Source organism: Colias philodice, chromosome 8 (genome assembly GCF_061535455.1).
Source record: "Colias philodice isolate Cphi_HAF_F1 chromosome 8, ilColPhil1 Martin Lab GWU primary, whole genome shotgun sequence".
In the NCBI taxonomy this organism is placed as follows: Eukaryota; Metazoa; Arthropoda; class Insecta; order Lepidoptera; family Pieridae; genus Colias; species Colias philodice.
Window position 1 is genome coordinate 8,543,371 of NC_143093.1, and position 13,840 is coordinate 8,557,210.

The following is a 13,840-nucleotide window of genomic DNA, read 5'->3' on the forward strand; positions in this document are numbered from 1 at the left end:
AAACTTTTATTACGTCGTCTCAAACTTTTTGGTCTGTGTAGCGCATGTCGCGTGTATCGCGGCTGCCGTCGAGTAGGTATACCTACCTACTCGGCAGCCGACCGTCACGCGACATGCGCTACATAAAGCAGTGTTCGGAACCGTTCGAACAGTTTCACTTTTACCGTGGTTTCATAAAACCACACAACATTTTTTTTATTTCGGTCGTTCCAAGTCAAAAAATGCTTATTGAAGCTGAAGGGGTAATAAAACCTAAACAACTACTTAGATCTTCATGAAAGGAAGTAGAACTTTTCGATGATATCTCCAAAGCAGTCGGGGATATTTTTTGAACACATAATAACTAAGATGAATCCTTAGAACCTGTATTTATAATATTATGACACCAGAGTCGCGTTCCTAGTACTTGATAGAGCTCGTTCAGTATGTAAATCAGTGTGATTGAGGTCAAACGTGAGGTGTTTCCCACTAAATACTCTTTAGCCTGTGGAGTCCTTGCTCTAAATATTTCCCTTGATGATGTATAAGTACATATGTAAATACTTGGTATGAAGTGATTGATTTTGATATAAATGGCTTTTAATCTATCACCAATATCATTTTTACCGATGACTGATTGTAATTTAAGTATGTTTATGTATGATTGATTGAAAATACCTTATATATCTAACAAATTTTATGACGACTGCTAATGATGTAGGTATTTTATTACTTACTATATGAATGAAAAAATAGTCATATTTACTTTTCTTATTTTAAAAATCATTTGACACACATTTATAAAACTTTGATCCAGTTGATACGTAACATAACAAAAAATTTAATCAACCCAAAATATTATCAGATGTCTGGTACCGTAGAATGAAGTACATATAATGGAATGGGTCCTAAACAAACAACAGTTAATTAAGAGCTACTTAGCTATGTAACTATGTTGATGAAAAACTGCACAGCTTTACAGAAACAGTCATGTCACTAGAGTGAACCTTAGCTTGTATGTTAATTAACGATACAAGTACACTATACTAGTTTATAACTATGTATAACCTTCCGTCCTTCATGTTTGTAATGAGTTTGCGGTTCTAGTTTTTTTACTCTATTTTTATAATAGTTTTAGACGGTTTTTATGAAAATGTAAGGTACTTTATTTGAATAAGCAAATGAAATGAAAAAACGGCTCTACAATTTGATGGTCATGGACCATTATTCTATTTGCGCCGTTTCTGGCTTCTGCACAACTTAGGTACTCGTACATTGAGGTAGTCGATATAGGTAGCACTTTCAATCATCCTCATACATCATATTGTACAATAATTTAATACACATATACTACGTGATTTGATTAACCACGATTAAGCCTCATTTATATTTAGGTATTGGAAAATTATATAAACAAAAATATTATAATGGATATGTTAAGTTAGTTCCTACTATAAATTTAATATTTTGATGTGGTACACCTAATAACTAGAAGATATTGTTACCGTCGTCTGACTTGAACGTCTGTACCAATTATTCTGTATTTATAGCCAAATTTTGCAGAATATTTTAACATTTTCCGTAACGCGAGACAGCGAAATGTGTTAAGAGGATAACAAGCACTTGCGAAAATCAGTTTTAAACGAAATATTTTACAGGATAAATCTTAGTAAAATATTGCAGGGATCCCTTCCGTCGAGACATCTTGGCGTCTCCCCGCTATCGATTATATAACGTATAATGTAGGTCGGTTTAAGGAAAAACTTTTCAGAATTTCTCGATTAAATTTCGGATTGGAATTGGATTACATAATTGATCATGTGATTCCTGGCATCGCTTTTTTTGAAAATAAACTACTATAGTCTGTCTCTAACTAGTAGGTACCTATATAGACCCATAAAATACAATACATAAGTAAGAATATTGCATACAACAATAGGCTCTACTTATTTGTCATGAATTTGTTTTGATATTTATCATAGATTTGCCAATAACTTTAAAAGCGAAAGTCTTTGTCTGCTCTAATGATCGATGAAACGAGCTTTAAAAGTTCCCTTTGTCTCATTATAGACGACACTCTTCGTAACCTGTTTCAAATAGCACTTGCGCATTACAAAAAAGCCTAACAAGATCTATCTAGATTTTCTTATTTGAACAATCGAATAAAACTTTGTTACAAAGAAAACGATTCTACATTTCGTCTGTATTGCGGAATCCGTAAATCCCCTAAGAAAAGAGTTTGAATTGGATAAAGGGTAGGATTTGTGTTTACGTGGCATTAAATTACCTGTTTAGATCACATTCGACACTTCTAAGAATTGTAGGAACCTTGCTTTTTCTACTGCAATGCGTGTACATATCTTAAACTTTAACTTCATAAAGTTCTAATGGTAAAAGGTTTTTTTAAATTCGGTCCAGTAGTTTCGGAGCCTATTTAATTCAAAGAAACAAACATAAAATCTTTGATCTTTATAATAGGTATTAGTGTAGATAAGATATTGATTATTATTTTCACATTTGTTAGTCTCTACATATATTACTTTTGAATAAATAACATGATGGGAATAATTAATTTAGGGCCGATTTTTCAATGTTTGGATAAAACTTATCCGTCTAATAAAGTATTACACGATAATATTAAAATGTCACCAAAACTGTCAAATACGGGCAATTAGAATATGTTTTTAAAATGGTAGTTTTATACATTATTCGACGAATAAGTTTTATCCAAGCATTGAAAAATCGGCCCTTAACACTGCTATTCTAGAGTCAGATGAAAATGTCACATGGAATGTATTTTCCAGGATTTAACCTTTGTAGATGGATTAAATCCGTGCTTACTACATGAATTAATTTAAATAAATAGTATAATTCAAACGTTCTTATGTACCTACCTATCTACATTTTAAATACAAATTACAAAAGTTTTAATCCAGGGTTATAAATGCGTGAATTTTGATATTATAGATAATATTAGCGTGTCATGTGCTTTAATAATAATTTATTAAAACTGAATTTTTAATCTACTTATTTCATTGCACATATTTTGCCAACCATCAAACTAAAGTATTCGTTTTATAGTAAAAGTTAGTGACACTTCTCATAAAAGTTTTATACTCTCTAGTAGGTATTCTTCAGAACCGTCTTTGTGATGAAAAGTGGCCTTGTTATGTTTCGAGAGTTTGAACTTTGTGAAGAGAAAAAACATGAGGTTTTCTTCATATCAATATTTCAATATAAAAAGCACAAATTTTGTAGTTAGGTTTAATAAAATGAAACGTTTCTTTTCATTGTTAAAGATTTTTATTGTAAAAAATTGATATACATAGGTAAGTACTTTATTTCCATTCCTCTAAAAAGGAAAGGTTTATCTTATATATAAAAATGAATCGCAAAATGTGTTGGTAAGCGCATAACTCGAGAACGGCTGAACCGATTTCGATAATTCTTTTTTTATTATATTCCTTGAATAATTAATAATTCTTATGTAGAGAAAACGTAAACATGTACCACGGGCGAAGCCGGGGAGGACCGCTAGTTAAATATAAAAAGGTGTAATAGTATAAAAATGATGGTCATCATAAAACGCTTTATATCCCCGGCAGCGTTGTCTCAAGCTTCTCAAGGGTATAGATTTAAGATCATCCATTACGTAATAGATCTTGAAGTAAGTATAATAGAATTTTTGGTTTATGGTTTAAAAACTTGTTCACAAAATATAAGTGGTCTATTTAATATTATAAATCATAGAGCATTTTACTGTTGAAAAAGCTCTTCTTTTCTAAATAATTAGTGGTGTGTTTAAAATAATATACTACTACCAATTTCTGGGATTTGTAGGTAAAAATAAGAATGTATAGGACATATTTCTTCATTCAAAAATTTTCTTTTTTGTGACAGTTGTTCAACGGCCATGCTATGCGCGGCGATCATGACAGAGCACTGGGAGCACGTGTCGTGGGAGCGGTCCGCGCTCACGGCGCTCGCGAACGCGTCCAACACCGCGATACAGTGGCTGCTAGATGAGAAGGTCGTCAAGGTTAGTATAATTATGTGTCCCGATGTTCAACGGCCATGCTATGCGCGGCGATCATGACAGAGCACGTGGAGCACGTGTTGATTATGATATTGAGATGATGTTTGACACGGCCTGAATTTTTGAATTTTTTCACACATAGGTACTATCAAACCATATAAACAGTTAACTACCTAAACTATAATATCATACTAGCCGCAGTTTAGCCAACTTTATCGAAGGTCCCAGAATGAGATTTTTTGAAAATTAATCTATATCACTCCTAGCTACATATATATATAAATATCGTGAAACCTCAAAGAAATATAAATAAACAAACAAGCGCGTATGTATGTACTTATAATATTTGGAAGGATTAGCTGTGATTATTGTGATGTGTGATTTGATTTGTGTGATTTGCGTAGCCTTCTTCTATAACTGGCTTATAGAACACAAAATTAATTTTTCCATTCGAACCAACAGTTCCTGAATTCCTGAGTTTAGCGCGTTTGACCAAACAAACAAACTCTTCAGTATCGATATAGAGTTTAAATGAAATATTACTGATTATACCGATCGCTACATATCGAGGCTACCACTTCTAACTGATATTATTCAGCCAATATTCTGAATATTCGCAAAACATACTTTCTCTTTGTTGTAGGTACCCATATTAAGATTGAATGTGTAAAGTATTATGTGGTATTATCATTTGCTCGTATGTGTAACATTGCACTTTGCAATTTTCGTTATAACTTATTACAATAATAACTCCCAAGAGCCAACAATGTTTACGAGACTAACCCTATATTTTGTTACAATTCCAATTTATCACTAGCGTAGATTTCACTTGGGAAAAATATATGAGGTGTCGGAAATGTGGAGTTTCCTTTTATAAGTAACGTAAATTGCTCGAATATTGGAATTGTACGAAAGTTATGTATGTTATTAGGCTTCTTACAACACGCTTTAGTAAGGTTTTTGTTGTCGATAGTTTATTTGGCAAAGCATTAAACATAATATCAATCAATGAAAACGTTATTTTTAAGTAACTACTTATATTATGAATATTTGTTACTCTTTCACGCGAAAACCCTTGAACGGATTTTGATGTTACTTGGCAGTGATGTAGCGTGTCTACTGGAATAATACAATAGCTATATATTTATTTGTACCATAGTCTATACGGCATACCACATAATGGAAAATGAGACTACACTTTAAGGCTGCAGTCTAGCAAAATTGCGTTTTCAACAAGTTATTTGACAATTTTTTCCCGGCTAATGAAATGATAAACAGTATTTTTTTTTCTTGTTTATCAATTAGTGTTATATACGCAATGCGCGTGAATTTTTTCACATTTATAAAGTTACTTTATGTTACCTTAATCAGGCCTTCAAGATAAGTCTCTTTCCCCCAAAGACATTTCGAGCTAAGTTTGTGCACTCACTACGTTGCAACCGATTACAATTTACACAATCTGATCAGCGCATTATTATCCTTATATAGTCGTTATTAAAAACTGCTGAATACAATTGCCGAAAAACTTATGATTTTCTTAATTAGAACGTTATAAATTCATTAAATTTCCCATTTTTTGCCTTACAAAATCTATTGATAAATACTGCTAAAAGTTATTTTTTCCATTAATTTATTCGAGTTGGTTGAAGACCAATGAGTATTAATCCTTTAAAAAAATTTTTTTTTGAATTTTGATAATTCTTTAAATATTAAAAAAATATTTAAAATAATAAGGAAAAATCCTAGCGAATTTCTTTAGTCGCGCTCCTTGGGCCGGAGCGTTCTGACGTGTGCTCTACGCTCGATTTTCCTTCATACCGAAGTGAAAGTTGCTCTACTTCATTAAATTTAATATTTTTGTTAATTGATTATTTATATCTTAGTTTTGTGCAAATATTCGTATTTTTAAACATTTGATTTCGACATGGAAAATAAACGAAAAAAATACGCGTGTAACTACTAGAAAAAAAATTATCTTCGAACATAAAGTTAATGAAACCAAATAGATTGCAAAGGTGATTGGCAACAATTTCTTTATTTTACGGGGTGTCAGTAAAGGGATGTATATTTCTTTAAAACTAAAGTAAGCTCATAAATTTTCTTATAATATAATTTTTTTGAAGTTCCAAAAATGTTTATTTTTCGTTTGAGAAATACGAAATATAATATAAACTTGTATTGAGAACTTGAACTTCCCAAGTTCATCCGGGGAAATCCCCATACGGGGAAAATGATTTGTTTACTCCAAAATTGATCCGAGGTGTTTTAATTTTTTCTTCTAGTCATTTTCAACGTAGCGGCATGTTGTTTGATTATTAATTTTGTAACTTAAATACAGGATGTTGGTTTTATATTCTGATCTTACAGACGCGCTGACAAATTTAGTCCGCCATTTCTAGTTTAGTCTACCAACTCTAAGTACCAATATTAAAACGAATGGATTATCATCACATCATCAAAACTCAGATGTAATGGAAGATCACAATAACATAGAAAATTCAGTGGGTGTTGAGAACTAAACAAACAGAAGTAACAGAGACGCGAAGAATAAAAAAAGAGGACGAAAACGATAATTCGTTGATGCTTTCCCTTTTCGACGTATTTTTAGGGTACATCACCAATCTACAAAAAACAAAACTGATGATTCCCAATTGCTGATTAAAAATGAAAAACAAATAATCGAAAACAGTGGTGAAAATTTGCTGATCACAATGAAACATCCTTCAGTGGTAGCAGATTCATTTAAAATGTATCGGTGAACAGCGTAAAGGAGAGGAGGACAGGAAAACATTATGAATGTGGATGGTGGATTGTATACAGGGTGTAATCGATAAGTATGTGCAGGCGATTATGACGTTATTATTGCAGGTATCAAAAAACTTAAAACTGATATCGAAATTACTTTACCTAATGAGCAAAATGACAATAATAACTTTTTAAAAGTATAACGAGAAATATCTAAAAAATTTACTTTATACACTCCCATATCAAAAAGGGAAAATGGGACTAGTAGAAGTTAAATGTCTAATTCCGGCAAAAGACATGAATGCGGAAGATGCGGTTAAAAAAAAAAAACATTTGAAATACAATGCAAAAAATAACACTTTTGTCATAGATAAGAATCATGACTATTTTTTCTAAATTCAGGGACAACTAAACGTTGCAGAAGCAGAAGTCTGCTTATTTGCTGTTTGGACTGGAGTGAATAATTCGTTAAAAATAGAATATATAAAAAAGTATGTAACGTTTAGGCAAAATAAAATGATGGACCATTATCAAGATTTTACATAAATTGCCTACTGTCAGAATTGATTGATTCGAGACTTCAGCATTCGATGCCCATCAAGGACCCATCCTATATCATTCAAGCGATTGAAAAAAAGAGATAAATCCAGTGCAACCGATAAAGCATCAGAATGCTAGCAAAAGATTTATTATGTTTATCAATATAAATCTATATATTACACATAATATAATAAATCTATAGAAGATGCGAAGACTGACATCCGCGCGGACGGAGTCGCGGGCGGAAGCTAGTCAGAAATAATTATCTTTTGTTTTCATTTGCGTATTTTTCTATTTGATAATTTTTTAACACAAACATTACATTTTTTTTATTATATACAAAATTGTTTATCCGTTTTATTAGTTAAACTGAACAACTTTCACTAAGAAACTTAGGTCGAAAAAAATGTATAGAGTTATGCATTTTGTATGGAAAGCTTATTTTTTTTATATTTCGTCCAAATTTCTTTGTAAAAGTTGATCAGTTATATATAAACATGAAGTTGAAGATATCAATAGAAAGTATTCGCAAATTTTGTGTACTGATAAAAAAAAATCACCCGGTGTAATTTTCACGAAAATTGTTTCAAATTGTCATTTTTGCTACTTATTTCGAATATTTAATTATGCATACGAATGATTTAATTTTTAAAAATTAAGTGGAGCAACTTTCCCTTAGTACATTTGTATTATTTACGTATAGGATGACAGGATGCATTTGTTTGCACTACTAGACCAAGCCCTTAATGAAAAGAGATATAGAGCCTATTAATTGTACGTCACACACAGCTAAGCGCCTCTCAGACCACGAATGAAAGAAAGAAAATAAAACGCGAATAAAATAATATCAACATGGAAATTAATAAAATAATATATTAATTAACTTTGCAATTGCGAATGATAATTAAATTTAATGACGAAATGATATTAATTTGCACGCGACGGGTCTAATTGAAATTGAAGGTTAACTAATTGGTAACCAGGTACTCTAATGGATGAATACAAACGTATCGGAGTATCAATTAAATTAAACTAAGTGCTAACGAATTTTATTCATCCCTATAAAAGTACCTGCTTAAACAATAAACATTGTTTTCTAACTAAGAAATACTAAGACTAACCTAACCTAACATGGACAATTTTCAAGTCAATTAAATATAAATACAATTAATTTTCTTTATATGTAATTCGTAGTTCGTAGTCTTAAAAGTCGCCAATAAAAAAGTGTCTATAGAGTCTTGATTCTAGGCAAACACGATCTAAACAATCCAACAGTGCGTTGTGCTATAATCCCTAGATATAATGCTAAGTCAGAAGCCATTTTACTTGCAATATTGTAAGACTAGTCTTTCATCTTATATTATCAAAATCAATAATCAATAAATAGGCACCTACCTGCAAAGAAGGCGTATACATATATAGGTACCTACATAATGCAAATTATAAATGGTATTTTCAATCCTTATATTTCCACTATATCCATTTTATTTTATTATATTTTGTGCCCAAAGGACCAAAGGCAATTTATTTACAAGCCACAAACGGAGATTCAAGTTTAATTTATAGAGCAATTTTCTTCTAAAGCAAGGAAATTATTATACGAATACCTAGTAGGTACATGTATATTATCTGTGTATGAAAGCGTATTATTTGTTTTGGTCTATGATCCGAACATAAGGCGAAATTCAACGGCGTGATAATAGAATGAGACCAATTTTATAATTAATTTAGTCTATTAAAAAATGTATTAAAAATGGGTTGACTGGGAAAATCCTGGACAGGACATTTTTAATGAATTTAAAAAAAAACATTTTTTTTTAATTAATTGCAGTATCAAGATAATAAAAAAAAATATAATAGACTTAAAGTATGAAACCTACAGAATGTGCAGTCATAGTTTTCTAATATTTACCGGGACAAACGGCTAGGTTGGCAGGTATAAACAGGTATGTCGGTACCAGTTACTTTCACTTGATAGGATGATGAAAAAAAAAATTATGTCAGCACTGTTTTATTACAAAATTGTTTTATTATCTCGAAACTGCAATTAATAAAAAATAAAAATAAATAAAAAAAAATTAATTCATTAAAAATGTCCTGTCCAGGATTTTCCCAGTCAACCCATTTTTAATACATTTTTTAATAGACTAAATTAATTATAAAATTGGTCTCATTCTATTATCACGCCGTTGAATTTCGCCTTATGTTCGGATCTTAGACCATTTATCATTTAATTGTTAATAGAGTAGATATTTATTATACCTAGGTGTGTTCAAATCGCATATATGCACACACACACCTACTATGTACATAATATACCTATTTAAAATACTGTAACTAATTACGTGTAAAAAACGTGGGTATTAAAATATAAATTCCAATATCATAAAAATTGCAGATTAAATTTTCATAAAATTTGTTCAGGATGAAGACAAATAAAGCCTTTTCTCCAGTAGAAAGTGTTTTGAGTGACTTTCATTATCCTTTATCGTGGGTCATCCGAATGTAGCCGGGGAGCGAAATAATAAGGGACGGAACTTTTTGATAGAAGTTTAACCACAATACCTATTTGTACTATAACAATAGTCCACAAAACTAATTATCCCAACTATTCATGATAGCTATAACCATTAGTGCTTTTGCTAGTTGGATATGTATTACGACCTTCGCTAGACGATTAGTTAAATTACCCAAATGACATTGCCTACTGCTGTTTACTGTGTAATATATGTGTGTATAAATTTGAGCGTGTATCACTACACAGTATCAAAGCGTAGCAACGGATTTAGATGATTTTTTTAATAGAAAGTACGAATTTATTCGTAGCAATCGCTTTGAAGACCAAAATATGACGATTACGTGCTCAAGCAATAAACACACACAAACATATGCACTAGAAAAAATGACCATCCTTCAGGCACGGGTGAATTCGGGTAAAATCTATGGGTGCATTTATAAGCTTCATCATAAATTACCATATAGCTCGATACTCATTATACATTTTTAGCATCAATGATGAAAATAAATAGAATTACTTTTTTGACTGTATATTTTATCTGTTGTAATAATTGTAATACCTTAAGACCTTGGGCCTTGGGCGTATTTTATTCTTTGCAAGCCCTATATATAGCAAAATATCATTTCGGAACCCCAATGTTTTTGCATATTAACATTAAGCCAGTCACCTTGATGTTTTTCGCTAGCACGCGAAGTTACGACGTAATTATAATGAAAATGCTGGAATATTTTTTGCCTTATAAATTTCATTCTGTTTTTCAGCACTTACCGTGGTTAGAATAATAACACGAGCCGTGAAGCTTTGCAAAACGTTGCTTTATTTTAAGAAATTGCACTTACAATGAACACGAATTTGCAATCCATTTCAATATTAAATGATTTATTCTGATTCTGTAATGTGTATTCTTTGTTCAACAATATTTTATTATGATTATATTGGGTTATCTCTCTTGAATACTAAAATTTAATCCGTTAAAATATGAGCTTAATCTATATGAATGAAATAAGTACGTTTCAGCCCTGCCATGAATTTTAACCCTTAATGAAATTCGGGTCACGCGTGAAAGTTCACCAACCCCTCCATCAGTGAGGAAACATTTGAAGTACTGAGTGACTTGTGTTACGATTCGATTTTCTACAGAACAAAGAAAACAAGATATTCCATTTTTTTAGAAAAAGACTGTTTAAAAAAAGCTTTCTCTATACGTATTATGATCGAGCGATTAACGATGTAAAAATTATCAACAATTGCTATGAGCTTTTATTGAAAGCTCTGTTAAATAATATCATAATTTACAGCGATAATTCAATACGGAGTACGGATATAAAGAGATCAAACGAATTTTAAATGAAATGAAGAATTTTTTTCAATCCTACCTTCACTGATCTTTGACAAAATATTAATTAGGTAATTCTTCTTTATAAGATAATTAATTATTATATTAGTAGATAACGACGCCTATTAGATAGATATTAGATAGTTAGTTAGTGTTAAATAGATACATTTTAATTATAATAACAAAATACTAACTTCAAACGTGTAAACGGTCAGGTGCAAGTCATAAATTACTATAAGCCCCTAGGTTTCCCATGCCGATACTTCAATAGCCGGAGGTCAAGGTGACCTAATAATATGAGCGCCATGCGTTGTAATCACTAGCTAACCTTGAAATTGCAGCTAACACGCTATATCATTATTGATATTACTTTTAAACTTTCTTTCTACTTCGACTTTGGTTCGCAATAAATTACGTATTTTGTCAATGACTTTTCAGTTTGTAAAAATACTTGGAATTTTGTACGCATTGATTAGGTAGGTTGTGTATCACCAAGCTACCCATTTTTGTAACTTGCATCAATCTTTTAAAGTTTTTAAGTATTTTATTCGTTTAGTTTTAGTCTAGTATAGTTTACCTACCTACCTTTTCTTCGCAATAATAAATTGAGCAAGCAGATTTTAATAAGAAATTATTAAGAAAAAAATGTTGTGTGGTTTTATGGAACCACGGTAAAAGTGAAACTGTTCGAACGGTTCCGAACACTGCTTTGTGTAACGCATGTCGCGTGACGGTCGGTTGCCGAGTAGGTATACCTACTCGGCAGCCGCGATACACGCGACATGCGCTACACAGACCAAAAAGTTTGAGACGATGTAATAAAAGTTTCACTTTAAAAATTATAAAGAAAATTTGCAAAGCTTTTTTCAGTGCTTTATGTGCATAAATGCTTTATGTGCAAAGCAAGCAATTGGCCTTTTACCATTAATCTTCCATCAATATATAACATATTGAGGTGCTACGTATTCAGACATAAACATAAACCACCTTCTATAATACAAAGAAAAACCATAGGTCATTACTTCTGGAGAAGCTGCTTACAAATGCGATTCACTGATTGCACGTCTGTCTCATTTACCGTTCGTTAATTCAACCGAGGCTTTTTCAAGCGGTGAATAATAAAGCGTTCCTCACCACTCGACTTTTCTAAAAGATTTCACGAGAAATCTGGAACCTTCTCGAATGTTGCAGATGTATAATATTGAAGACCTCTTTGAATATTTTAAAGAAAATTTGTTGTCGCAATGTTTTTGAATATATCTACACTAAGTGTAAGTTTTCGAGTACCGTAGAATCGTCTTATTAAGAATACCGAATTTATGTTTAAAGTTTAATTGAAATTTCAGGGTGCAATTATTTCTTAAAGTATGTAAAAAACTTCGCACAATTAATGTTCGATCAAGGGACATAACCACGCTACTTACTTTATCGTAGAGCGTTATGAGCTTGTATTCATTATGCTTCTTTAAATATGAGATCGATACATGAGCTGTTATATGATATATTGCAAAATGCAAATTGTTTGATAATAATCCATTGCAGGTGGAAGATACAAGCAAGAAAAAAGGGGGAGGAGGAAGCACATTTTTAGTACCGATGAATGGTGGCATATGGAAGATGTGCGTTTCTTTAGAAGGTAAGTTTTATTCAAAATTATAAAATTTTAATTGACTTTGAGTCGAGTGTAAACACTTTTAAAATTATACTGTAAAGTTTCTCAAGTATTATGTGGTTAGGGTAGTTACTCGTATATTGTTGGGAAACTAAACTCTAAAGACTAATTTAAAAGGCTTTTTCATACTAAATAAGTCCGGACCAGTTTACCACTGAGCCAACATTATTTATTTTGCAGTGTTTGCTGCAGTGTACCCGTTGTAACAAAGCCAAATTTAAAAGAGAAACACAAAGAGTTTCATTACTAATATTTAGCTGTTGTTATTTTGTAGGATATTTGGCATTTCAAAACTTATACAATGGTTCTATAGAAAAACTATGCAGTTGTTTTTATAAAGCGCAGCTTAACATAAAATAATGTATCTATAATAATTATGGGCTCTTTATTTGTGAAAGTCAGTATCGATGTGTCGATGTATAGATGACAAGCATTTCGATTATATTTCCAACAAAACAGTGCCTAAATATATCTCGAATACAATTCAAACTTTGAAAAAGTTATTAAAACTTTCCTTGATCCAGGGTAGAGACGCTCATCACTATGCAAAATACAAACTATGCTTTGTCCTGTATGGGTTATAGTACCTTATACTGATTTTTCAAATATTTTCAATAATTGTTTAGCGGAAGAAGTATCAATATTATCAAGGGCTGGCTTCCCCACGGAGCCGCTGTGCACAAATTATTTAGCTGATGATGAGAATGAGGAACCCAGAGCCGATGTGCAACATCGTAAGTAATAAATATTAATCTGTGTTAGCATATTTTTGAGTAGCACATTAAAAGTTAAAAATGTACGAAAATGTAAATGTAGGTACAAAGAAGTGATTATAATTAAAAAAAATAGTGATAAAAAGTGTGTTTAGGTATAATATTATTTGAATGCTATCCGCTAGCTCGGATCGAATCAACCAATACAATTTATTTTATAGATTCTGAGTCACATCTGTGCGTGCGAAACGTAATAAATTCTGACCTAATCTAAACTCTAGCCCATATAAATGTCTCTTTT

General features: G+C 31.5%; 2 protein-coding genes across 2 annotated transcripts in view; one reads left to right on the plus strand and one right to left on the minus strand.

Annotated features, from left to right (window-relative positions):
* Positions 1 to 13,840, minus strand: part of Tsen54 (tRNA splicing endonuclease subunit 54) — a 150,458-nt gene that overhangs the window by 102,094 nt on the left and 34,524 nt on the right. The gene's annotated exons all lie outside the window — the stretch shown is intronic.
* LOC149486711 (uncharacterized) overlaps positions 1 to 13,840 on the plus strand; it is a 33,873-nt gene that overhangs the window by 16,725 nt on the left and 3,308 nt on the right. Inside the window, exons 3-5 of the mRNA XM_089698420.1 lie at positions 3,880 to 4,018; positions 12,697 to 12,790; positions 13,453 to 13,560. Coding sequence (XP_089554546.1) covers positions 3,880 to 4,018; positions 12,697 to 12,790; positions 13,453 to 13,560 — 341 coding nt within the window. The remainder of the gene's footprint in view (positions 1 to 3,879; positions 4,019 to 12,696; positions 12,791 to 13,452; positions 13,561 to 13,840) is intronic.